At 40.2% G+C, this 27991-nt stretch overlaps 1 protein-coding gene across 1 annotated transcript; it reads left to right on the top strand.

Annotated features, from left to right (window-relative positions):
- Nucleotides 1-26909, top strand: SPO11 (SPO11 initiator of meiotic double strand breaks). The gene is made up of 13 exons (XM_063146552.1): nt 1-125; nt 3861-3974; nt 8033-8121; nt 11276-11342; nt 12849-12957; nt 14802-14888; nt 17052-17085; nt 17341-17450; nt 19230-19329; nt 21471-21508; nt 23026-23102; nt 24869-24980; nt 26790-26909. Exons 1-13 carry the CDS (start codon nt 7-9, stop codon nt 26907-26909), a joined length of 1176 nt encoding a protein of 391 aa, XP_063002622.1. The 5' UTR covers nt 1-6.
- Nucleotides 26910-27991: the final 1082 nt, after the last annotated feature.

Here is a 27991-nt window from a genome sequence, read left to right on the forward strand (position 1 = left end):
TTCAATATGACCTTCCTTAGAGAGACAAACTGGTCCTTGTTCACTTTATTGGATCAACACCGACTTTACCTCAGGGAAGCAGCAGAAGAACCCATAGTTAGCATTTACAGCTGTGAGATCTCTAGGTAAAGACATGAAGCTGGATCACAATTTGAACCTCATTCACTAAGAACAGCAGAGAAAGAGAGCTCCACCTCTCCATTCATATTGTACTATATAAAACTGTACCACATGCAAAACAACAGTTGGAATTGCTGTCCACACTGTCCTGCACCCTCAAATCTTCACTCATCTCCCCCTCAAAACAGCTGAGAGATCAGACATTGACAAGTATATGTGCCCTTGAATGTGTATAGCTCACCCCAAACCTCACCAATTTGGGTGGTATCTTTTGGATGGCCATTTCAAAAATACAAAGTGAAAAACAGATTCCTGTTCTCTCATAATGTAATATGAAACCTATGTTCAGAAAATAGTATCTAATTATCCCACTCTTTGGTCAAAATATACCCAGCCAGGATGCAACTTGTTTTGCTGCACAGAAACATACTTTATTCAGATCATTTATTTATCTATAGTACTTGTATACCCCTTTGCAGCAAAGTATTTGGAGAACAAAAACTGTTTGTTGTGCAATGCTGCTGAAGAGGTTTTCAACTTTTCATTAAAACACATGAGGCCTACTAAGTTACAGTTTTGTGCACCTAAGGTTTCCTCTTCTCTTGTTACAACAGTTGGGAGATGTCAGTATGGAGGATCTTTCCCTCAAAAGTGCAGTGACTGACAATAATGGATGCTTGGCACTTCCCCTCAGCCTGTGATACCACATATAATTACCCCCAGGTATCCATGAATATAGACAAAATTATTACCAAGCTGCTTCATAAACTTTCATATTTTGAGAATACAAAGCTGGCTTATAATTATTCCATCTAGCCCACAAATGTCTCCTCCCTTGAGAACTGGGGGGCCCACATCAAGAAAGGCCTGAGGCGATACAGGGAGCTGCAATAGGAAATAATTGAAAATTAGGCAAAGGCAGCTTCCGCAAGCAACTTTCCACTCATAGAAGCTGCTTCTGCCAGATACTCACCATTTCCCTTTCCTATTGCAGCCCACCCTTGCAACATCTGCAAGAGGTTGCAGTGAAGAAGGGTGAGAAAGCTCAGTTGTGTGAATGGACCTAACATTGGCTGCAACCCTGTATTTCTGGTGTGTAGAATTCAGTTCTAGACAGAAACACAATTAGGTGTGACTAATTCACAACTGCGGTTTCTTTCAACCACTCAACAATGCCACCTGCAGGAGCAAGTAGCATTCACATTTTGCTCTGCAAAAGTAAAGCAGGAGGGGAGGATTAACAAAGGCACCATGAGAGAAACAGGGCAAAAGACATTCTGGTTATATTGTCTTCCATTGCTGTGGAGTTGTTCAAGAGTTATATGTGTTATCTGGATTGTAGGATGTAATATGGCAACCCTACTGAGACGGAGATCATGTTTTGTCCATGAAGCAGGGAATTATAGTTAATGCATAGCTTATATTCTTTCATAAGACTTGCACCCAAATTTGCCAAAACAATCATGGATTATTACTAAGCACTGGGCTTTTGTTTGTTTGTTTTCATTTTTTTAAGATTCTGCACCTATAAACATTTACAAGTGACGTAACTGACCATTTTCACAAAAAGTCAGTTGCAGTATCCCACAAAAAGAACTGCTACTGCTTCTGATGCTGCATATATGTCTGACACTGGTGCATGACTAGTGTAAGACATTTGCCATTTTTTAATACCTTTATCTTAGGCAACATATTGTTTTCCAAATTTAATTTTGAATAATTATAATCTATGTCCATATACTGCAGTTTGCTAAAAAAAACACCACTCTATAGGATTAATTCAGTAACTGGGTGGTTTTTTGTTTGTTTTTTAATCCTGTTGTGAAATAATGATTTAAGTGCATTTCTATTTGTGTTGCCAAAAATGAAAGAAAGAATGCTCATGCTGTGACTTGTTGGAAATGAGCTGACAGGCCTTATCCTTGTGTGATACATCTGTAGTGCCTTGCTGTTCCCAGCTTAGATTTCTCTGTAATTAATGCTGAGAGCTTTTTAAGTTGGCATGTTTGGCCAGTAATGCATCTTTTTCTTCTTAAGAGTTACTTCATCTTTAAGAAGAGGGAGCTAAAATGAAAGGAAGAACATATGTGATGTGTTCCAATGAGTATGCCATTCAAATCCTTCCCTTTCTGTTTTAAAGCACTCTCAACTTCTGTTGGCTCCAAACTCCAAGACATTAAGCCTGGATGTGAAACCTGGATCTACCATTTGGCAGTGTCTACGTAGCCACACTTTTATAAAGATGAAACAGCAACATACCTGGCTAAATGATCAGACCTATATAGAATGTTGATAAAATTCAGTGCCCACGGGTCATTAAAAATGCAACAACTGTAAAAACTAAAGGAATCAGAAATAACTTGGCAGAAAAGAAGAAGAAAAAAGAACACCAATAGGAAACGTGGCAAATCCACAGTGCTGGACTCCTGCCTGTTGAACCTATCCATCAAATTAATTCTGTTCTGAAACTTTTCCATCTGAAACATGGACAATTATTAAAGAAAAGGTATCTAAAAACCCAGGATTAGTTGTGCCAATCATATAACATCCTTCCTTCTGATTCTGATAAAAGCTCTCTAAAAAAAACACCTTCTTTTAAGACATGAGTAATGTACAATCATCTTCAAAAAGGACTTAAGACTTCCTTAATAGGGAGGAAGCACATTGTGAGTGTCTTGAGGTTTATTGTGATATATACCATGAATGTGCTCCCATTTAAGAAAGGACCACATTTTTATCCACAACATTTTTATCTGGATGTGATCATCCAGAGTTAGAAGTTAGTCAGGATCCAGCAAGCCAAAAGAAACTTCTGTTCTTTGAACTACAGCCATATTGTCTTCCACCCCACCACCTCCATTCTTACGGAAAGCCATTTCTGAAGCTGACAGAAGTGTAAAGTGTGGTTTGTGATATAGCATGGGTGTGTAATATTCAAGAAAAAAAATCTCACTAGGCTAAAGGAAATTCTTGGGGCTGCCGAAAATAGTTTTCAGTTCTCAGCTTATATGACTTGGACTATGGATTCAAATTCATACAGCTCTATGGATTGGCTACTCTATGTAACATAGCCCACCAAGATCACAGTTATAAACCAGGGGACGAGGGAGATGAGAAAATTAAACAAAACTTTCATTTTGTTCACAGGAGGCTCAAAGCAACCTGCTATTTTCTATATGGGGAGCAGCACTACCAGTATTCTTAGCTCACTTCATGACACATTTTATCCCCCCTCCCCGCCACACGCACAATGTTGCTATCCAGCCAAAACCTTCATATAATTAAAAACCACAGGCACTCATTCAAAGTGTCAGATCAAAAGGTTAATGTGCTATGGTAGAGAGGAAGTACTTATATTATACCCTTGAACATTTTTTTGAAGTTTACAGCATTTAAAAACAAGTTAAGTCAAACTCTGGCCAAAGCTAATATTACATCATTTTATTTAAAACATTAATCATAGTTGTTTTAAACCAGTTGATCCAAATGTTTGGCTGGCTGGAAAAAAAAAAGCATGAGGAGTGGCTGGTAATATACCTCCTAATGCTGAAGCTTACAAACATGAAATGGCAAATTAAGATTTGTAGGGGTACTTGAAAGCAAGATAAAGCATAGTGAATGTTTTTTGCAGCTTCATAATTCTAACATAAAATAAGACATCTGTGTATATTGAAGTTTTATTTAAGATTTTGTAATTTGTCTGCATGCTATGTGAAATTGTATATTGTAACTTGTTTCAGCTCTGAGGTTCTTAAAGCAATTGAAAACGTCATTGAAGATATTATCATAAGTCTGTCCAAAAATGAAGCACCTGTTCTAATCTTGAAAAACAGATCTGATTGGAGCAATATACAGTAGGTATCTTATAAATGTGATGTATGTAAGTGTCACAAATAAAATGTTGCCTTTTATTGATTTACTTTAAACATATCCGTTGTTCAGTGAATAGCATTAAAGAGCAATATGTAAACTGCCCAGAGAGCTTCAGCTATTGAGTGGTATATAAATGTAATAAATAAATAAATGATATGTAGGATTCAAGAATGCTACAAAATCCCCAAAGGTTGAGGAACTAGTAAAAGGGAAAGAACTGGTAAATAAATGGTGCTGAACTTCTATGGTTATGAACAATTTCAAATTACAAGCATCCACCATTGCAGAACTATTCTCAAATCTCATCCACAGAGATAAGAAAGAATGGAAGGATCTGTCAGTTATTGTGGCATCCTCATTATCTATAAATTAAGATGAAATTCATTACCTTCTGTGGGACGAGGGCAGAGAGCATTAGGAATTGGGATTTGTTAGTGATGCTTCTGAAGAATTTATTCCATGTTTCTTGCTGGTTTACTGAGTAGCAGCAGTTCCAGACTAAGGCCATGGCTAGACCTACGGGCTTTTCAGGAGGGAGGGGGGATGATCTTGCGATGTTATGATCGCGAGATCATCCCCCTCTGTTTACATGCAGTGTGAGAGGAGGATGTCATGCCTGCCATTTTTTTTTGAATGAAAACAAAAAATTCCCCACCCCCCACCCCTGATGGGCACAGAGCTCCTCAGGAGCTCTGTGCCCCATGCCCAGCTTCTGGCTCCTCGTGTTTACTCGCGAGGAGCCAGAACAAACCGCGACGCGCACCCACACGTTCCACGGTCTCAGGATGATCCCAAGACCGCGGAAAAAGCACGCTTAAATGGTAGGGCGATATCCCGGCCCAAGGGAGGGATCATCTCTCCCTGCTCCTGGGATACCCTGTGCATCATGTGGGCGCACAGGGACAATCCTAGGGTGATCACTGGGATATCGCTCCATCTAGCTATGGCTAAGTCATCTCGGGTTTTATATTGGACTGAAGGCACTAAGGAAATTAACCTGCAGCTGACTCAATTTTTTTGTCTGTGATTTCAAGTTTAATATTAAAATTAATTGCATTTTTGGCTAGAAAAACATTCTTTGGTCCTAATCCACTGAAAAATGGGGAGGGGGCATAGCTCAGTGACAAGAGCACATGCTTTACATTCAAAAGGCTCCAGGATCAACCCCAGCATCTCTAGTTAAAAAGAATCATCAGAAGGATTAGTCTGAGAAACTAGAGAACCATTGCTAGTCAGAACAGATGAGCCTGGGCCAGATGGTAAAGTAGACTGACCTGGTATATGGCAACTTCCTATGCTGAATAGCATTTTTTTCTTTGTGCTTTTCCCTCAGCCCTTTTCTCATTCCTGCTGCTCCCTTAGTTATCAAAAGGATTGAGTCATCAATATTAATAGTACTTAGAATTTATATAGTACATTTTAAGTGTTCAGAGGTCTTCACATGCCTTATCTCAATAATCATTACAACAGGGCTTTATTTATTTATATCCCACCTTTCTTCTGTTGTGGAACTCAAGGTGGCTTCATGTGGTTCCTAGGTGGTCTCCCCTTCAAACACTGACCAGACTCTGTGTCGGCCTCCTGTGTCCTCAGACCATTGTGTTTTCTATATTATTATCCAACATGATCCAATGCATGATCTGAGGGCATATGATACAGCAGCATTGCTGAAGTTAACTAGGGCCCTTTCTACACCTAAGGATTATCCCAGGAAAATTGAGGGATCGTCCATGCCTGCTCCCGGGATCCCCTGTGGGTCATTTGCATGCACAGGGATGATCCCGGGGGGGGGGGGAAGGCAGGTGTAGAAATGGTCTGGGGCTGGTCAGTTCCTGAATGGGAAACCACCTTGAAACTCTGTGGACACCACCTTGAATTCCATGGAAGAAAGGCAGGATATAAATGAAATAAATAAGAATATTGCAGGCGAGAACTGAGGTTAATAGAATAGTCACTTGTGTAAAACCACCTAATGAGTTTGGGGCTGAAATGGTGCTTGAATTGGGACAAAACAGAAGTTGTTAGCTTTCTAAATGAGCAAACAGTAACATTACACTTTAAGCCATTTCAGACGACTCAACCAGGTTTGAATCTCCCAAGGTTTTTTGTTTCGGTATGTTACATAGCAGAGCTAACCACAAAATGACAAAACTATACTTGTTGATGGGGCTATAAAGAAAGTTTCTTCTAACTGTGAATTGTCTCAGATGTAGTCCAGCTTCAAATCCCTAATTTGAACTGTGGAATTTGTGCAGCCACTGGCATTTAGATATGTAAGTGTCACAAATAAAATGTGAATTAGAGCATATGCCCATCGGCACTATTTTATATATTGGATGTTTTTCTAGTGATAGAGCAGGATAGGGATTAAAATAAGTTAATGGGTTGAACTGTCCCATTGATTTCAATGGTTTAAGTATAACAGCTGGATCCAATCCAATGTGTTGTGATATCTCAAGTTTTCCTAGGCTATTTTTGCAGTTTTATAGTATAGTGTCTTCTGCCACCTTAAGGATATTAAAAGCAATGCATTCAAAAAGCAAAAATGCAGTTATGTCACATTTTGCATACTGAAACCAATTCAACTTTTTCCTAACACTGTCAGCAGATATTTCATTCTGAATAAATCTATCAAAAATATCTTAGTTATCCGTATTACATCTCGGTCCTTGAATGTGGGTTCCATAGGATATCTTGTGGAAGATACTGTTGTGGAGGAAAAGAATATGAGAGGTCTGAAGATTAGCTAATTAGTGAACACATTTCTTATGTACATATTAAAAACAGTAGTATGTTTCCTAAGGAGTCACATACATTATACATTACTATGTACATTGAAAAGTGTTATTGAAGTGATAAATAATAATCCTAACATAGAACTGGTTATTCTCATGTTAAGTAGAAATACAATTTCTTCCCTTGTTTCTTTTCTATGCAAAAGACAAAAATCAATATGTAATTACTCTTAAGCCAATGAATAAAGTTATAAAAGGTGGCTCTGTAGCATATGATTTGATAAGAATTACTTTAAAGTAATTTCCCTGTTAAAAGTGAAAAAGTCAAATTTGTATATTGTACAAAATAATGATAACACCCAGCACATTTCTGTATCACATTGTCATTATTTTGGTCACTATATACACACTTATTCTATGCCTTTCCCTGCTCCCATTCTTGTAATGCTGTTATGTTGGCAAGCTCACCTGTTTTCCTTTCCCTTCCTTAAAATACAAATTAGGGGGAAAGTACGTTTTTTAAAGTAGAAATAAATAAATACAGAAATTACATTTGCCCAATTGTGTGTGTGTGTGTGTGTGTGTGTGTAGGATGAGGGCTACAATAGGCAGGTAATTCATTGGATTCTGTTGGTACCATTATCACCTAACAGCTGTTCAGCATCAGCTGTGCCATTGTACAGATATAGAAGCAATTTTTGCCTAGGTAGTTTACATACCATGCATAGACAAGATCGGGTGGAAGAAGAAATTGACTATTATGCAGTTGGCAGGAGAAGGAGGTCACTTTGATTCAGTAGATGCTGTGCAGAAAAAAAATCATCTGGAAGTAGCTGTGTTTCCACTGTGTTAGCAATTCTTTTGCATAACCAGTTGACATCAGACCAGGTTTTGTAGTTCAAAATTCAGGAACACAAATTAACATTCTGACCATATCATATGCATACGTACTCAGAAAAATCTGCCATTGAGTTCAATGGGGCTTACTTATACATAATATAGGATTGCAGCCTAAACTATTGTATTTATGTGTCACATTTGTATCCTGTTGTTCCTCCAAGGATCTCAGGGCAGTTAATATGAGTCCAGATTTTATTTTTCCAATTTCTTCTTTAAATCTGACAGTATATGTCAGTTGTGTAGTGTATTTATATAACCATCACACTCTTCCAAGTTTGTCTTCCTTTGAGATAGCATTTAAGATTTCCTGATCTCCATTCATAAAGCATATGTTCTAAATTTTATATAATAATGTGGATTCTAAAGAATATGACATAGTGTATTTTTGGTTTACAAAATCACAGGTTTAAAGCTTCTGTAGGTTTGCACATGACATCTAACTGCACCACAAAGAAAATAAGAAGTGACTGTCCCAAATCAGCACCAAAATTTGGTGAGTTAAAGAAACTCAGCAATATACCAATTTATTTTCATTCTGAAATACTTTATCTCCTTCAATATACACATACTGTCAAAATGTTTCACTATTTTAAAAACTGATAGCTAGATTGTTAGGTCGATTGATCGATCAACAGAGATAAGCACATGCACACACAATTTCAGTACTCTCATCAATCAGTCACCAATGAGGCTTAAGCATCCTGGGCCCTTTCTACACCTAAGGATTATCCCAGGCAAATGGAGAGATTGTCCCTGCCTGCTCCAGGGATCCCGTGTGTGTCCTTTGGATGCACAGGGATGATCCTGGGGGAAAAGGTAGGTGTAGAAACGTTCCAAGTGCATGCTCCCTCTCAGCAGAGCCTGGCCAGCTCCTTGGTATACACCTGAGCAGAGGGCAATGAAGCAAGAGGGAAGCTGGCTAAACGCAGGTGGAGGAAAATTCGTGCGGAGTCTGACTGAACACAGGTTAGAGCTCATTATCAAGCCTACTTTGTGGCGGTGATGATGGCATGAAAGGAGTTCTTTTCCACCACCATTCCATTTTCTCGGTGTCATCCAGAGGAGCTTTTCCAAGTGGTTCATTCAAAATCACAATGCTTGCCATATTGTATCTGTACTAATGTATATATTTCTTTACTGTGTTAAATAGAACCCAGGTAAATGAGGATTAATTGTATGGTAGAGAATGAGAAATGGGAGGGGCTAGTGTGTGTGAGAGAGAGTTTATACAAGGGAAGAGCAAATAGTTAGTCAGTTAGATAGGGCGTTAGGGATTAATGAATCTACATCAGGGCCGGATCTACACTAGTCTTTTAACATTGCTAGTGTCCCTTTCTAATGTGGTTTTCTGTATCGTTTCTCTGACTTATGTTTCGCTGCAATGGAACTTCAGGGCACATGGTTCAATCCTTCCATTGTTCTCCCTCTTCTGTGAGAGCTGCTGGGTTTGCTCCGCCCACTGCCTGCCTCACCCCTGCCCCCTGCCCCCCCCCCCCAAATGCCAACTTTGATTTTTAAGAACATAGGTTTCCTGGAAAAAATAAGAAGCACAAAACTTGAAACTGCTAAACTTATTTTAAAGTGCAAGAAATACATCATGCCAATTATAGCAAACAAATTGGAAAGGAACATCTATGGGTCTAAAATGCATTATTTAATAGAAATATCACCTCCAAATCATCCCCCCAACTCACACACGCGTGCACCCACACACTCAGCATCACTCACTCCAAACAAACACACACATGCATTCACTCAAAAGACCCCATGCACCCATACATTCTCTCTCTCTCTCTCTCTTCTGGGCGCGTTCTGGAAGTCCAAATGTGGAGCCGCCCCACCCCCCACCCCAGCTTCCTGGCTTTGCTTTGGCTGGGCGGGCGCGGGGCGCCATCTCGCCCGCTCAGGCGCAGCTGAATCCTCGGGCCGGGCCGGCTCACAACCAATGCGTGTGAGTGCTGCACTGTGCCCTGCGTCCCTCTTAGCTTGGCACTCTAGGTGGCCGCCTGAGTGGCCTCTATGGTAGCACCGGCCCTGGATATAACATCTCTTTAATTTGTTTGTTTTTAAAATATAAAATCCTGTATCTTGTTCATCTTTCTGCAATACCAATAGAGTTCATACTTCTTGAGTTCTTCTCCTGGTTGGGTAAAGGGAGCCAATTAGGCATATTGGATAGGGTGCCCATATGGAAAGAAGGTCGGGGCCTCTGTACTTTTAACAGTTGTATAGAAAAGGGAATTTCAGCACGTGTCATTTGTATGCATGCAGCACCTGGTGAAATCCCCTCGTCATCACAGCAGTTAAAGCTGCAAGAGCCTTGCCCTCTCTTGTAGAGTGACCAGATATGGAGGTACTGTTAGTGGGTGGTTCATCTGCCCGGCTAAGTGATATTCAACCTGTTCTGGAGGGGTTGAACTCGGATCAGGTTTGTAGTTTGGGTGTGCTCTTGGATCCTGAATTATCACTCAAGGCACAGGTGGACTTGTTGACACAGAACACCTTTTATCAGTTTAGTTCGCTACACCAATTCTGTCCTTATCTGGACAGAGATAGCCTACTTACAGTTATCTATGCTCTGGTAAATTCTCGTCTGGATTAATTGTTGAGACCTTCCCAGAGAGCACAGCTATTGGATGGCATAGAAATGTAATAAACAAACAAACAAAAGTAACCCCTGCCAAATTCACACAAATACATACTGGGGAATTTGTTCAAGTAGCTTTAACATTTTGATTATTATTTAAGTGAACTGCCTATAACTTTATTTTTTTGGAATAACTGCATGACATTTGCAGGCATAGTTGCCCCTTCTGAGGCGATGAAGCCTGCCAAATTTAAAGTAAACAGGTGCATTTTTGTGTGTGAAAGATTTCACAATTTAAAACGATTTCCAAAAAAGTATTTGCTTATTCCCGCTGTATGTTTGGTGGGCAATCTAGAATTTTCTCGTACTTCAGCTATTGGGCAGTATATTTATGTAATAAATAAATAAAATACCTGGTGTGTCTTGGGTGACATGTCATAATGCTAGCTAATCTTCTGTGTTAAGGAATAAGTTGATTTGTGAGTGAGGCCCAAGTACTGTTTATATATGGCTTTTGTCCAACTAAAGTCAGTTGTGCATAAGTCCCATTGACATCAATGGGGCAAGTTAAGTCATCTATCTTCTTTGCACTGCTTTCAATTAGATTTGATTGTGCCTCTCTGTCCCCATTTTTGCACAACTATTCACATTCAAGTACCTTTAAAAACTAGACTTATAATCATAGAATAGTAGAGTTGGAAGGAGCCTATAAAGCCATCGAGTCCAACCCCCTGCTCAATGCAGGAATCCACCTTAAAGCATTCCTGACAGATGGTTGTCCAGCTGCTTCTTGGATTTGTGTAACTGATTATAGGAAAGGTTGAAAATTTATTTTTACATCTAAGCATCATAACCTGGCACACAAAGCTTACCTTGTAACAGAGGCCAGAATTCAGGCATAAACAAGGTGGAATGTTGGGCTTTGCAAGTTCTTCTTTCTTCAGATTTGAACATGTGGTCACTTCCAATGGTAGTGAACATACTAGATTTGCAGAGCTATTGTATTTGAAAATACAGCTAACAGATGATAATATTTATTAGGTTTTATTTTACATTTCAGCTCTATTTCTCAAAATGTTATCTATTATCTACAAGATGGTGCAGACAAATATTTATGCAACTAAAAGGTAAGAATGTTTATAGATAATTGCAAAAGTAAAATAACTATACATTTTAAAATTAAATCAAATTAAAATGTTACATGAATTGGATGTGATAAACCATTTTTAGGTGAAGGATTTCAAATTTACCTCTTACCATGCAAGTAACTAGGAAAATTTGTCCTTCTATATAGCACGTAGTTCTGCAATGTACTTAACAAGCAGGCGCTAACTTTTGTCATTTAATTTACCTTCCCCACCCCCTGGACGTTGAAGCACAGACTTAAAGATTTCTCCATTGCCCCACAGCAGACACATGTTTGGGCCAAGGCTCTCTCTGACAGAAGTGGAGTGATTTCAGTCTAGAGTGCTCTATGTTTTAAAAACTGGAATCACCATGGTTCAGCAATATTTTTAAAATTTGCAAAGCAAAAGTACGTACTCAGGATCTCTTTAAAAAATCAGGCATAACTAATCTGTGTTAAGTGTTCCTGTGCATGCACTCTTGGAACTATCAAAACTGGTGGATCTATCTCCTGCTCTTCCATGCTCTACGTTTATTATAAACTACCACCAGAGATGCTACATCAGTGCCACCACAGAGCATGGCACTTGAGCAACTGTCTCAATAGCAAAGGTAAACAAAGTCCACTGTGACAAAGTGCTTGAGACAAATTTGAATAACTACTGGCTTTTATATTTACAATGGGAGAATGGCTGTTCTTCTTTCTCTGTGTACATTGATTCATGATGGGGGGTTCATATTGCAGATGGGGGGTGTTCATGGTTTCTACTAGCACCACCCCACTTTTCTTTTTAAACGTTAAACCAGAGTTTTTCCTCATTAGCCAAAGTAACTGTTGCATTTTTGTGACACCAGAATGGCTGTTGCAATCCCCAAATGAATATAGCTGATCAAGTCTGATTGGCTTTAGGTGTTCACTTAATAATGAGAGCATGAAGACAGTAGTTAATTTTTTCAGACCTCATTTATACCCTAACTAGGTCCAAAATTAACAAAGGCCGCAGAAAAGATGTAGTGGGTTAACTTACTTGGTAGAAAATACTATTTATTTGTTCATTTTATTTATATCCTGCCTCTCCTCCAAGTAGCTCAAGGCAGCATATATAGTCCCCCAGTCTTCTGTCCTCACAACAACCCTTTAAAATAGATTAGGCTGAGAGAGACTGGCCAAAGGTTCATCATTGCAGGTATTTGAAATCGGTCTGCCTCAATCCTAGCCCAACACAAACCACTGTAAAGATTATTGTTGAAAAGTTCTGTATAAGAATAGTTGGGAATATCCCCCCCTTTGCTTCTTCTCTATGAATTTCAACTATTATGAAATGTGCTGAAGACAGACAGGGCACAGGAAAGCAGGCACAGGAGGTGTGGTGGTATTTATGGCTCATGCCCAGTGGGCACTTAACTAAATATTCATAATCTCATGAAAACAAAAGCATTCCCTACATAAAATTAGAATTCAATGGGACTTAAATTTTCACTTATTTTAAATTATTTTATCTTGACAGAGATATATTTTACACAGATACAGTACATTTTGGTAACCAAAGAGTTGCGGACAACATTATTGATGACATTTCCTGTATGCTCAAGATACCTAGGAGGAATCTACATATTGTTAAGTATTAAATAACTCTTACATGATTTGTAAAAGCTTAACATATTTGAAAAGGGCAGCAAATACATAGTTGATTAATTTAAAGTTTTAGTATTTACAGATGGGGAGAACAAGATAGGTATGGATCCTTAGTCCATTTCTGGGAGATCATAGGATTGGTTCCAGTCATATACAGTCATACTTACTCGTCAGTGAAACCAATAGGATTTATGATTAATTTAAGTCAAAGGGTGTAATTCAAGTATTACTAAATCTGGAACCAACCCATAGTGAACAAATCTTAATATCAACTAGTTTCTCAGCTCAAGGCCTCATGGTAACTGAGCACCCTAAATCCTCATAAGGAAAAGAATGTATAGTTGCTTTTCTTAAGACGTCCTCTTCATTTCTTCTGATGAGTTACCCTTCTGTGTTACAACTTTCCATCTTGCTGCCTCATTGCCCTGGTCATCTTCTCTGGTGCAGACACAACGTGACATCAGCATCTCTACATCTTCATTTGGTCCTCATTTCCAGATCTAGCAGTTCCAAGCTCCTTGTTTGATTTGTCTAGTTACAGAGATCTTACCATATTTAACAAAAAAAAATAGCTACAGCTTTACCAATTAGTTTTAGTTCATGCCTGTAATCTGAAAGGTATTAAGTATTATTATTTTTAATGCAATACATTCCAATAATCAGAGATGCTAGCAAAATTTATACTTTTGGACTCACAAATACAAGTTTCAGGGGCCCGTACTACTCGCTGTACCTTTGAAATAAGTATTATAACTCGTAAAATCTTCTCCAGCTCAAATTTTAATGCCCAACCTCTTCTTCCCACCCACCCAACCTTGCTTACTAGGCTACAATGGCAGCTGCAAGCTACATGAGAAAGAAGGAAGTTTGAGGAGGTCTCTTCCCTCCACCCCCACCCCGCCAACCCCTGGTGATAGCAGTCTAGCAAACAAAACCCAGAGAGAGAGAGAGAGCAAGAAAGAGAGAGCTCTACTCCCCCTTTCTATGCTTGGTATGCTGGTATTGCAATAGTCTTTGAAAAAGCTATACTTCACAGGGACTAGCTACTTCAGTGTCAGAATATGGAGGGGGAGACACCTCCCTTCCCTGCTGCAAAACTGCTACTGCCAGAGAGGGTAAGAGTCCTTCCTCCCGTCCCTCTCCCTACTTGCCACTGCAGTGTCAGCCTAGTAAGTGGAGTGGGAGGGGCTTGAGAAGTCAAAGTGGGCTTGGAAAGTAGGCGGGAAAGGTTTCGGGGATGGGCCACTTATTTCCAAAGTCAGATTTGCTTGGAAATGAGATGAACTATTTCCCAATTTGGGGGAAGCCAATCAGAATATTTTCTGAGTCAATTCAGGGTGTCATTAGGTGAGCATTGTATCACACGCTCACTACAGCCTACAGACGGATGTTCATGTGTCCTTTAGATGCTGTCGTCTGCCTCCCGCTCCTTTTTCCATCGTGAAATAGACCCCCTTTAATCCAACTTTTTTTAAAAAACAGAATGTGCCGCAATCTGCTGCTGTGTGCAGGAAAAGTGGCACAATATAAACAGCCCCTGAATGGGCCACATGGCCTTTGTTTACTTCTTCTTTCCTCTCCGGGAAGAAAGAGGAAGTAATGAAGGAGAAAAGCAGGAGCGGAGAAGCGATGGTAAGGAAACATGATTTCCCCCTGTGTGATGATGCTCTAAAAATGAGCCTTCGTGAAGTTGCCTTTCTCAAGTAACAATTTAAAAAAGAATGCCAACACCTGTTCGTTAAGAGATGTCTGAACTTTTCCATCTAGGACATAAATTAATAATGTATACTATTCTTTGACTATATAATACCTTCTTTGTCTACAGCTGTCTACCAGCAAAGGTTGCATTGCTGGTAATCTAAGTTATATTGAGGAGGATGGTACCAAAGTCTACTGCACCGGCAGTACAACAGTATGTATTACTGGATTCTTATGCTGTTGCTTTTTATTAATTCATTTTATAATGTTGTATCTGATATACATTTGTGGTTTTCCAACGTATTACAACTTTCCTCTGGGACAACTCTGATTTAATTCTTTCGAAGAGAAACCAGAACTGTCTTTAACACCATCTCAAACTAACCCAGCATTGGACAATAAATTCTATGCCTACACTTATTAATACCCAGTATCTATATAATCTATATTATTCTTGTTTGCCAGCCCACCAAAAATTAGAATTGGGATAAGGTCTTTAACATATTTTCAGTGTAATGTCTGGGAAATATTTCAAATTTATAGACACCAACCTTGAATTATCCAAAGTACAAGGATATTATACTTTAGGGTTCAAATAGTCCATAGTAATATTTATTCAATAAGAAGAGATCATGATTTATGCACTTTGGGATTTCTGATACAGTAACCATATTTTAGTTTGGAGTTCATGAGTAGGCAGCATGGTGACCTCCAGACTACAACTCCCATCAGCTCCAGCCAGCATGGCCAATAGTCAGGGAGTTGTAATCTAAAACATTTGGAGAGCAACGGGAGCGGAATTCCACAGAGTGGATAACAGGCTTAAAGATTGCATATTTCCAGATCAAGCACAAGTGGATGGTATTGGGGAAATCTCCTCTACTTATATTTTACTAAGACTGTACATAAGGTCCCTTCATTATTAATATTTATCCAGGAATACTCCTATTTCAGTATGTTCACTATGGACACCTGCGATGATATAATGGTTAAACAGTAAGACTACATACTTTAGCTTATGGTATATAGATGTCTGAACCAATTTCCTCCTCTCCGCACCCCACCATTTCTTGTTTCTTTCTCCATATGTCTGCCATATTGAGTCAAATTTCAATATGAGGAATTAAATGTTAACAAAGCTTTCTAGAACTCTAAATATGAGTTGAAAAAAAATAGAACAAATGGAAAATAAGTTAAAATGTGTGTAAACATCTGTCATCAGGATATTTAACTTTAGCTCTGTTTAGTAACTCAATATGAAGTGTTCCAGCACAAAAGAAGGCTATTGTATTTTGGAAGTCCGTCGTGGGCCCATTGATTTCAATAGGACTAACAACAGAGCAAGAATGGCTAGACTATACTAGAATGTGAGGATTGTAAATGCCATTAACCCTTATCAAGACATAACTTGGAGTCTACAAAGCAATCAAGTATTATTATAGAAAACTATTTTGGAAATTAAGGGATCCTTCAGACAGGCGATTTTTCAGGCAATCATGAAGGTTTGGTCACCGTTGTTCCCGCGTGATCTACACAACACCGTTGCCATGCAGTTGTTGTCCCACCTCTTCCCTCCTTTACGCGTTCGATTTTGCTACGAGGAAAATGCAGTACTTTTCGGCAGTCATGCAATGAAACCGCCATTGTCTCGCCGGGTAATCCATTGCGCTATGCCCTGCTTGAGTGGGCGGTTGTTGGGCGGTGCAGTGTTGAAATCAGTACTGATGAGGATCAGTTGGGAGTGTCTCCTCCAGCCCCTCCATTCCTACTCAGCTCCATATTTCAGGAATGCCTAAGCAGATGGGCAACGGGGAGGTGGATGTGAACCCATGCAACCTGTCTCCATTTAATCACGTCTCCCAGCGTACGCTCAAACGAGAAAGTTACTGATTGCTTTTACAGGGACAATACTGACTTGCACATTGTTAGGGGGGAGGTGGTTTTCCAAGGGCAAAGACTTCTGAACTGGTGAAGAGTCAGCGTTTAACAATGGGAAGGGGGTTGCTCTGCTCTGCTCGTGCTGCCTGGAAAACTTTTAGCCCTTTCGATTCACTATCCATAGGAGAGAAGACGAGTTCCATTTCATGCTGAGAGAGGGAAGGGGCTACACCAAAGGGGTGGGATGTCTGCTAACATCCTGCCAGGCTCCACCCACCTGTGAAAATGGCATATATCATTATTCATAGAAAGAAAAACCGGCTGTATAAAAACCCCATTTAAATCCCCCAAAGAATCCAGAACAGGAAGAAGTGGTAAATCGCAGGAGAAAAGCTCTCTGAAGTACTTAAGAGAGAGAACTTTGGAGATTTATTCCTGTTTCTCATTATCTAATCATTTTTCTCTATTTATGATATCATTTTGCCTTTTGTTGTTTTAGGCAGCTGTACCATCTAATGTTGAAGGAATGAGAAGTATCCTTTGGGAAAAATATCGATTTGTAGATTGGGGAACTGTTTTTTTTGTTTTTGTTTGATTGATTGTTTTAAGAGAGCAAGAGAGAGTCCAATACAAAATTTCTATTTTTTTCTTTAAAACTGAGGTTGTGCTATAGAGTTACTCATACCATAAGAGAATGAAACAGTCTTAACATATACTAACATATTCAGTACTTTATTATCTACTACAATGGAATTGAACCAATACTTTTTCATTTAACCTTATTACAGATTTGATCACAGATGCAAAATTTATTTTAATTGTAGAAAAAGATGCAACTTTTCAGAGACTGCTAGATGACAATTTCTGTGGTAGAATGTCTCCGTGCATAATAATTACGGTATGAAGCTTATATTTTGGACAATCAAATCCAGGCACTCTTTCTAGATCCATTTCAATTTGCATTTAGGCCTGGCTTTGAGCTGAAATTGCCTTGGTAGCCCCTATGGGATGAATTATGCTGGGAAAGAGCAACCCTGTTGATTCTTCTGGACTTCCTGATGGTTTTCAGTACCATCAACCATGGAATCCTCTGTAAAGGTTATCTGAGTCGGTATGGGCAGTATGGCTTTACAGTGGTTCTGCTCGTACCTGGGTGATGATTTCCAGAGCTTTCTTCTCGACTCCATAGATTCAATGCTTTGTGCCCCTGCAAGGTTCCATCATCCCTCGTGCTATTTAACATGAAACCACTGAGTAAGGTCGTCTGGAGATTTAGAGTGCAGTGCAATCACTGTGCTGATGACATGCAGCTCTCTTTCTTTTTCATCAGTTCCAGGTAAAGCAGTCAGTCCTGGCCATGGTGATGGACTAGATGAGGACCAATAAACAGAAAACCAATCTAGATTAGATACTGTTGGTGGGTGGTTCATCTATCTAGGATAGTGGTGTTCAAACTGTTCTGGAAGAGGTTGCACTAAAAGATTAAATTCATAGTTTGGGGTTGCTTCTGTCTCCATCTTTGTCACCACGGGCAAAAGTCTCTCCTGTGGAACAACACTTCTACCAGCTTAGGCTGGTATGCAGCTACAACTCTACCTGGATAGATATAGCCTGTCATCAATGATCTATGCCTTGATAATCTCCCACTTAGATGAATTCAATGCATTGTAGGTGAAGCCGCCTTTAAAGACAGGAACTTCGGTTAGTACAAAATTTGGCAGCAAGAGTACCCAATGCAACCAGGTATTGCGATCCTATTACACTAGCATTGTACCATTTTCACTGACTTTCAGTTTGTTTTCAGGCCTAATTCAAAGTGCTGTTTTTAGTCTATAAATCCCTTCATGGCTTGGGGCCACAGTATCTGAAGGACCACCTCTTCCCAAATATTTACCACTCTGAAATTTTTGAATGGGGAGTGGCATGTAAATAAATAAAATATTCCTGCCTGTGCCCTGAGATATTCATCAGAGGCCCTCCTCTGAGTGACCTTGCATAATGAGGTGCAGCAAACAACAGGCAGGTCTGGTTGGTACTTACCCAAAAGTCTCTTTGGCATCAGGGAAATAATTATTATAATTATTATTATTATTTATTGCATTTATATCCCTTTTTTCCTCCAAGAAACTCCAAGGCAGTGTACATAATCCACCTCCTCTCCATTTTATCTTCACAACAACCACCCTGTGAGGTAGGGTGGGATGAGAGTCAATGACTGGCTCAAAGCTCCTCAGCGGGTTTCCAAGGCCAAGTGGGGAATAGAACCCGGATCTCCCGACTCCCAGTCCAACACTTTAGCCACTACACCACACTGATTTTTTTATTCTTGCAGGCTTTTTGCATGGTTCTATTCTTGTTGTCTGGTTCGTATCTTAAAGTAGTTTTTTAAATCTCCATTACGCTTTTTAGTGGTTACTACCTGCTATGTTTTAGTCTCTGCTTGTTCAAGCTGATTTTTGTGTTGCTTTTGGATGCTGATCTTACGTATGTGGAATTTATTGGATTTTTATTTGTGTTGCATCTGTATTTAATTCATCCTGAGAACTACAGGGCAACTAATAATTAAATACATTTGTAGTTCTTGAACTTATTTGATTGGCAGTGCAATGACTTTTAAAGATCTATACAAAACATGGCTAATGATTATATAAACTCCGAATAGACATTATTTTCTTAGGGGAAAGGTGTACCAGATGTGAATACAAGGCTTCTAGTCAGAAAATTATGGGATACTTGTCACGTACCTGTCTTTGCTCTCATGGATGCTGACCCACATGGTAAGTATAGCATATGTTTTAAAGCAATTGGAGAAATATGAATGGAGTCAGTCTACTTCAGGGGTGAAGAACCTTCTGTCCCACTAAGAGTTGTATACTATTAAGGTAACCTGTTGGGGGCCACAGATTGGTGATGGATGGGTCCAGAGCCACCACAACTCACTCACTCATTCTCTCTCTCTCTCTCTCTCATCTTGTGAGGAAGTATCACTTGGTGATGAGCTCAACTTAAAATCATCTCCTCCCTCCCTATACATATACACACACACTTTCTCTTTCTGTCTGATACACATTCACCCATCCATCCACACCCCACATCCATGGAGGAGGAGGTGGGTGATTTATTGCAAATTGGGTGTGTGTGGCATTCGTAGGGGAAACTAGTAGGTGGGAAAAGATTGAGCATCCATTACCAATTTGCCCCTGCAAATGACCTCCCCATGAACTACATTACAAGAGGAACATGATGTTGAGAATGACATATTTCCCTAATATTTATTATTACTGTTAATTGAATATGTACCTCGCCTATATACAGAATGCCTTAGGTGGCATACAAAGTTAAAAGAATTTAACAAGGTAAAAACAACCAACAAAATACCATAGGTAGCATAAAAATGTTTAAAAGAAGAAAACAATCAATAAAACCATGCAGCATAAACATATATAATGGTCAGCAATGATACTAAAAAAGGAAAGCCTGACGGAATAATAAAGTCTCCAATGACTGCTTAAAGACATTCAAAGAAACCAGCAGGTGCCTTTCAACCAGCAGGTCATTCCACAGTCGAGGGGCAGCAAAGGAAACAGTCCTCTGGCATGTGCTGCCAATCTCACATTAGGCAGTTGCAGCAGATGATGAGTAGTTCTGCCTTGATAATGTCTGATTCTGCCCTTAGATAGAAGAGCACACATATTTAGAAATTAGGTGATGATGAGGTGGACCAGAGATGCAGAAACAGTGGCCTGGCAGGTTAGAGGCGTCCTCCTTGGCCTTGTCGCAGTTTGCTCTTCTATGATGGCAATCAACTGCCCACCTCCTCTTCTGCCTCCACCCTGGATGTGGGATGTGGTTAGGTGATCCCTAGGATTGTCCCTGTGCATCCACATGATGCACAGGGGATCCCCGGAGCAGGGAGGGATGATCCCTCCCTTTCCCCGGAATATTGCCCTACCCTTTCAGGCCGCTTTTTCCACAGTCTTGGGCTGATCCCATCATGGTTCGTCCCAGCTCCTCGCGTTTACTCGCGAGGAGCCAGGAACCATGCACAGGGGTGGGGGGAGCGGGAAAAATTAAAATAAAAACAACTGACCTTTTGCGCACGAGCACTCGTGCACTCTTCTCCTTTAACAAGCTCTGGCTATTGGGCGGTATAGAAATGTAATAAATAAATAAACAAAAACACCCCCAATTGGCGGGTGTGACATCCTGTTCTTCCGAGGCCGTCGCGTGCCACGTGTAAACAAAGAGAGATCTCATGGTAATAATATCGCAAGATCCTCACCCCTCCGTCGTGCTAGACCCATAGGTCTAGCTGAGGCCCAAGTCTCTCTCCCTCTCCCTCTCCCTCTCTCTCTCACACACTCTCTCTCTCTCACACACACACACACACATGAGACACATATACCATCGTGCAGCACAGAGGAGCACTTGCAGGGGCCAGCAATTTCCCCCTACAAATGTTCCCCCAGTGGTTTTAAGACATTCTTCCCCCAGTTTGGTTCTGAAACCAGAGGTGAACCCAGCTGACATTGGAAGGGGGGGGAGAGAATGGCGGCAGGGAACATTGGCAGGCTTGAAAGGGATTAATTCCCCCTCCCTTCCAAGTGCTGATGCTCTTCTACAAGTGCCCTCCTGCTTCCACATTCCCGTTAACTTGGCAAAAGCATGATTTGGAACACGTTTGTTCATCTAACACCAAGAGCCACGCTAATGCAAAATGAGGGAAAGTAATATTTTCCCTGTTCATCATTTCTATCTGGCATTACCATTGGCTAGGGACTTGACAGACCTCATATTTACGGTACGCAGAGACTTGGAATTAAACCATATTCATACTTTTTTAAAAAGATATCCTTAACCTACTATATTTTCCTAACTGGCATAACACCATTGACATTTGATATTGTCTCTATATTAGGTATTGAAATAATGTGTATCTACAAGTATGGCTCTGTGGTAAGTTGTGGTTTGTTTTTGTTTTTAATTTCAATCCACAATTTTGTCTGATAGCTGAAATATGAAAACTACTGCTGATTTGTTTAAGTGGAACCAATACATTATGCTCTATTTTGGTTTAGGAATAAAAGATGATTTGGGGCCCAAATCTTATATATCTTGTAGTTAATCAGGAAATAGCTTGGGGTTCTGATGGACAGCACAATGAAAATGTCAACTCAGGGTGTGGCAATTGTGAAAAGTTGAATTCCGTACTGGGAACTACGGTGAAAGGATATTGAAAATAAAACTCACAGCCTATTCAGAATGAAGGAGTGCCCAACTGCACATTAATACTGACTACTAACATTGCAGCATGGAAAAAATCTAACCCATCAACTATATCACTAAATCTTCAAAACTACAAAGTTGGGATAGGAGTCAAGGAAGATCTTTCACCTCTTTGGCAACTGCCAGAGCCTTGATAAAGGGAGGAAAGGCATAGGGCATATCTCCCACTTTGAGAACTGTGGTTCAAGAAGTAGAGGAGAAAAAAATATAGAGCAATATGATGTATAAAAGCAATGGGAAGCTTCCATGGGCGGAGAGGAAAAATAAGATTGAAAAGCTGATAAGACTGAGAAATAGGGGAAACTTGGAGCTAAAACACAAATCGTCTAATTAAATAATTATATTATGACAACCACTATGCCTTAAGATAGGATGGAAAAGCACTTTTGCTCTGGGGACTACCTTCTCAGTCAGTAGGCTGCAACAGAAAAAACAAACACACACATGTCCTTTATGTCACGAATGCTATAAAAAGATCGTAAACATAAATAATGTTTACTCATCCAATTCTTCATCTTGCTGCACTGTGACCTATTGGCTTTCCTTTTCTGGCAGATGTGTTCTGTTTTCTCCTCACAGTGTTGCCTCCAAAGTTTATGTAATGAACTTAAGAGTACACTTAGCACATGTTTGCACTACTTCTGCAGGCTAGGTTAAGGCTGATTTCAATCCCAGTCTAATTTATGTCAGCATGATATGATCATGTATAGTGAGGGAAAGGAACAGCTTCCCTGCATCCTTTTCCTGCCTTTGGAAGGAATTACTTATTTGGCAATAAATGCAGGATTACCTAACGCTTTGCTTGTTGCTAATGTGCATAGCAGCATCAATGGGAGCATTTGCAGAGTACTAGTAAAAGGGACGGGTACATTTTCCTACCCCTAGTAGCCACTTTTCCTTTATAATCCTTGGACTCTATTCCCCACTTGATCAACAGACACATCTCAGGACCCTGATTTATGAAAACGTATCTGGGTGGAGAGGTTGCAGAGGAAAAGTGGAAATAAAATATGATTCATTCATTTTTTTATCCCTCTACCACTTCCACCATTTTTCTGTCAAGTAAATTTCCAAGGAGACACAGCCTTAGGGGTATTTCTTGAAAACCTGATTCTGTATTAAGTTTCAGTTTAGTAGAGGCAAATATAACAAGCGCTGAGCACAACAGTTGTTATTTCATGTTTCAGTCTATGTCATTTGAAGCCCAGCGCCTCACAGTTCCAGCGATAAGATGGCTTGGCCTCCTTCCATCTGATTTTGACCGGTTAGTGTTTTTTCTAAAAGGTGTCATTATCATTGTTCTTTCACAAAAACGAAACCCAAACTGGAAGACTTCTACTGTTATGTTCTGCACAAAACGCCCATGGGAAGCTACAGTCTGTCTTGATTCTAACTCCCCCCACCCCGCTAAGTTGCAAGTCAATAAAGGGACGTGCTGTGTAATCTACAAAGCTTTATTCAGCAAATAAACATCTCTTCACACCTGAAGGAAGTGGGAATGCTACCAGCTTTCCTCTAAGTTTAATTAGGCTAACTAAGCTAGGCAGTTGCTCTTTCAACTAAAAGGGAGAGTTTCCCCGCGCAGTCTAAGAATTACTTTAGCTCAGGGAGGGTCTTTCTCGAGAAGTCTTTGGCGAGTTTGCTAGCTTGGTAGACCGCTTTTCACCTGCTCGCAACTCCGCCTGCTTGACCCTGTGGCGGACTCAGGGATCTGACAACTCTGAAGTCCCCTCCCCCTCCAACAGTGGCTGTGTTCCCAGGGATCATGGCAGGATGGGCTTTGAGTCGTTGGCATTCTCTCTGATAAACTCCTCCGGAGATTTCCCTTTGACTCCTGAGGAGTCTTGGAAGATCTCCTCCCCTGCTTCCTGCCTTAGCTGGTAAATTTCAAGTCCTTCTCCTTCAGATTCTGAGTCTGACTGACCTCCTGAAACCCCTTCCCCATACTAGGGAGAACAAGCTCGATCCTAACAAGTTCCAAACACATATCTGTAAGGTTAAGGCTCAAAGTGCCTTATCCAACAGCAAGAAAGCAGCACACAACCAAGAAGTTCAAAACATATGAGTGTGTTCCATGACTCAGAAGTGCAGAAATTAGTATTGAATGTACAATTCATTAACCTGAGCATTTCAGCTCAGTATGTAAAAAAATTCAACCCTACTTTTCTTTATGCATTTCCCCAGTAATGTTTTGTAAAAGACAGACATAGGCTCAGTTCAGACAACACGTTAGTCAACACAGTGTGAAAACTCTACTCAACCGTTGAGTTTTTAGGGGGTACTCCCCACACAACATGTTCTAACTCCACTGTTGTGTGACTGTGGGCTACTATGGAGTTGAGTAAAATCCAGTGCGACATTTGATTGACTGCCCTCTCTCCTCCCATCAGCCATTGCTACAATGAAACAATCCTAGCAGCTCTCCTAGAGGGGCACTCACTCCTTCTGCCGCTCTTGCCAGTGAACTCTGTAACCAGTGAAAAAAGTCAACACAACAGAGAACTCTATTGAGCTTGCCACACAACACAATGGTTGTGCAGGAACTCTCCTCTACTCAGCATGGATATTCTGCATGGAGTGGTCTTTTTTAAAACAACAACGCTACACTGTTGCATGTTTTCCCGCCAGACAACACATTTCTCAATGGTGGTGTAATAACTCCACCATGGAGTTCTAAAACCACTGTTGACTAACGCATTGTCTGAACTGAGCCATAATATGACATGCAAACAGCAGCCAATGAATAGGAGCAGAATGGGGAAATTCTAGAGGTGATGACAACAGGTCTTCTACCAAAAGTTACTGGAAAAATAGGTATAGGACCATTACCAGAAAAATATGTGGTGGGCCACTAGTAATTAATAACCTCATGCTCCCCGTAATGTATTGCTAAGTCTTTAGTTGAACATTGTGTCTCGTCATATCATCCTTCCTGGCTTCCTGTTCCAATCAGGGTCTTGTTACTTTAATGTGTTGTATATAATTCAAAAAATATATAAACATAGCAAGATTAACTTATCTGCCTTCCAGACTGAATATACCCAAGAATGCTTTGATTCCACTGACTAAAAGAGATCAAAGTAAACTGGCCAGTTTACAGATAAGACCTTATATTGCTTATCAGTCAGTCTGGAAAAAAGAAGTATGTATGAACCGTATTATTTTCTGTTTATTATATCATATGAAGCTTGAACAAAAATTAATTTTCCTCTGCTGGTAAAGAGCTCTGAACACAGTAAAGAAGCACCTGACTTATACAAGTTTTGGCATACTGCTTATAGAGAAGCATGAAAAGTTCTCTTCTGAACTCAATTTATTGTTCATTCTACTTGACACAATTCATATATCATGCCAAACCATAATTAAGGAGGGTTAACTGTTTGGCATGGTTTGAATTGAGAAACCATGGTTTATGATCAGCTAGGAAACCAGAATCAGGAGTAGGTTTGGAAACAACAGCTTTGATTCAAACAATTGAGTAGAAAGAGAAAATGTCTCTGTGTCTGCTAGGCAAACTGAATTCAAACCACCCAGGAAGCGCTGAGGCAATGCAAGCTGGCATGCCTCCACCTCTCCTTGCTAATTCCAAGCTCGAGAAAGACAACAGAGGTACATCAGCTTGTCTCTGCATCTACCATGTGGTTTCAGCTTCAACCACCCAGCAGACACAGGCCTTAGCTAGACCTAAGGATTATCCCAGGCAAACAGAGGGGTCATCTCTGCCTGCTCCCGGGATCCCGTGTGCGTCATTTGGATGCACAGGGATGATCCCGGGAGATAGGCCTGGTCTAGCCATGGCCACAGACAGCGTCTCTACATTAAGGAAAAACCTCACACTCTTATCAGGCTTTCTTCTTCTGGGGTCTTTCCCATGTTTACTACAGCGACCAAATGATATGTAATTGAAAACATCTCCCCTAAGAATTCTCCATAAAGTTCAATAAAACAGAACCATCTAGTGACTTTATTATAGCACAACACCAGGGGATATCCTGCAATAATTTTAAATAGCGCATCACCTCTGATCTTTTTTAAAAGCGAGATTACTGAGGGAGGGCGCGGGAGACGGACTGGAGGTTGATGACGTCATGTAAAGAACCCACAAACTTCTGTGAGTGGCTGATCATGAGCGTGCAATAAATCACTGATGTAGAGAAAACGACACATCTCTATTGCCTCCAAGCTGCAGGGGATGGCAGAGGTGCTTGGCTTGTTCCTCACCTTGTGCTCTGTTTCAGAGATGCCACATGTGAAGGGGAAGACATTGCTCACTGGGGCAGAAACATGTCCTGGCAACCACCAATTTTTGGTTGTCACTACCAAGGCAACCCAAAGTATGTTGATCCCTGGTTGGGAAGAAGACTAGGGCTTTGGCTGCTGTGTTGTTACTAATGGACCTAGAGCACTTCAGCAGTACAGCATCAAAACAAGAAGTCTCACTATTTTTTTCCAGTCCAGAGCTAGAACGGGTAACAGCAGCTTCTTTAGCCACTGCATTGATGAAGCATCTGGAGCCAGCAAAGCCGTGCCATCTGGAGCAGGGAGGAGAGGGGGAATTGTCCTGGTCAGGGCTGGGAATTGGAACTTGTCAACCACAACTTTAGCCAGTCAAAAGCTATCGGCCCCTATCCATAAAAAATGTTTGAGCAAAGTTTTGGATAAGTTGCATAAATAGAAGAACTTCTTTGGATTTGAGGTCACATTTCTACACTCATCTGCTAGATCAAGAAAGGCACTTCTGTGAGCAGAAGAGGTTTTTTGCTAACGGAAGGTCACATTGGAAAGTAGGCCTAGGAGTTATGCTAATTGTAGCTTTGTGTAAACTATGGATCAACAACCCATAGTTAGTGTTGAACAGATGAGTCTACTGAGTTACTCTTTTGAATCATTGTTAATAATGCAGCACGTTGTTTTCAACCTGAAGTTTAATTTATTGTGCTTTTCTCTGCAGCTAGATATTATGGCAACATCTAAAATGAAGGCTGAAATTCAAGCTTTGACTTCTTTTTCATCTGATTATCTTTCCAGAGTGTATTTGCCAAACAAGTTGCAGTTTGGTGGATGGATATGATTATTCAGACAACTTTTCAAAGTTTCATGAGACAGATTTAGTTCAGAGTTCTTAAGACGGACCTCATAAAATTTGCAATCATTCTACAGGAAAAATGTGGAATGTCATTGACACTTTGAGGTTTAAAACATGTTTGTGAATTTGTTTTTGCCTTTGATTTCCCCCCCCCCACTTTCTTTTTCAGTTGAGTAGAATGGTTGTTTCCTTCTTTGAATCCACATTATTTCACAAACACTTAAAATATACCAATTGCACATTGGGGAAAAATACAGAAAAAGGAGAGATATGTTAACCCGTTTTAAAAATCTGATTAATCCTCACAACTCAAACTTTAAAGATCACTCATGTGACCTGCATTGGGTATCGTACCTTTTATTTTTAGGGAAAGTATTTCAATGTAAAATTACTATGATTAGTATTCATTTTTGCTCTTATTTATCATTAGTTACACTATATATGCTTTTTAATAAGCAAAGGAATATCTTTCCTTCCTTAGTTCAGCACGTTACATTTGTGCAGTAATTAAACATTTCAGTAACTTGAAACTGAAGCCATCATTTGTATAGGAAAACTGATCTATGGATAATCTACTTCTAGATAGTTTATGGGGGTGCAAATGTTAGTGGACTGCAACTCCCCTCACGACAGGCTGTGCTGCTAAGGGCTGATGGAGTTGAAGGTCACTAAGATCTGGAGGGCCACACATCTGTCCCTGCCACCGATCTAGAAGCAGATTGTCCATAAATCAGTTTTCTTGTACCAGAATGGCTAGAGTTTCCAGTTAGTAGTCTATTTATTTATTTATTTATTTACCACTCCCCATTGAAAAATTTCAGAGCGGTGTACAATGTAAAATGAAAATAAAAACAGAATAAAAAGTTAAAACAAAATTTAAAAGAAGCAATAACAGTAATCCAAGGCTGCATGTTAGACAAAGGCTTCTTGGAATAAAGATGTTTTCAGGAGGTGCCGAAAGGAGTACAAGGTTGGCACCTGCCTGACCTCCAGAGGCAGGGAATTCCACAGGAGGGGCGCCACCACGCTGAAGGCTCTTCCCCTGATGGATTCCAACCGGAGGATGG

The sequence above is a fragment of the Elgaria multicarinata genome, chromosome 1, assembly GCF_023053635.1.
Source record: "Elgaria multicarinata webbii isolate HBS135686 ecotype San Diego chromosome 1, rElgMul1.1.pri, whole genome shotgun sequence".
NCBI classification, from domain to species: Eukaryota; Metazoa; Chordata; class Lepidosauria; order Squamata; family Anguidae; genus Elgaria; species Elgaria multicarinata.

What these genes read in the sequence shown, in the direction of transcription:
- SPO11 (XM_063146552.1), top strand. Translation starts at nt 7, where the DNA reads ATGACCTTCCTTAGAGAGACAAACTGGTCCTTGTTCACTTTATTGGAT. An exon ending in TACAGCTGTGAGATCTCTAG is followed by an intron (nt 126 to 3,860) that starts GTAAAGACATGA and finishes AACTTGTTTCAG; the next exon opens with CTCTGAGGTTCTTAAAGCAA. An exon ending in TAATGTTGAAGGAATGAGAA is followed by an intron (nt 17,086 to 17,340) that starts GTATCCTTTGGG and finishes ACCTTATTACAG; the next exon opens with ATTTGATCACAGATGCAAAA.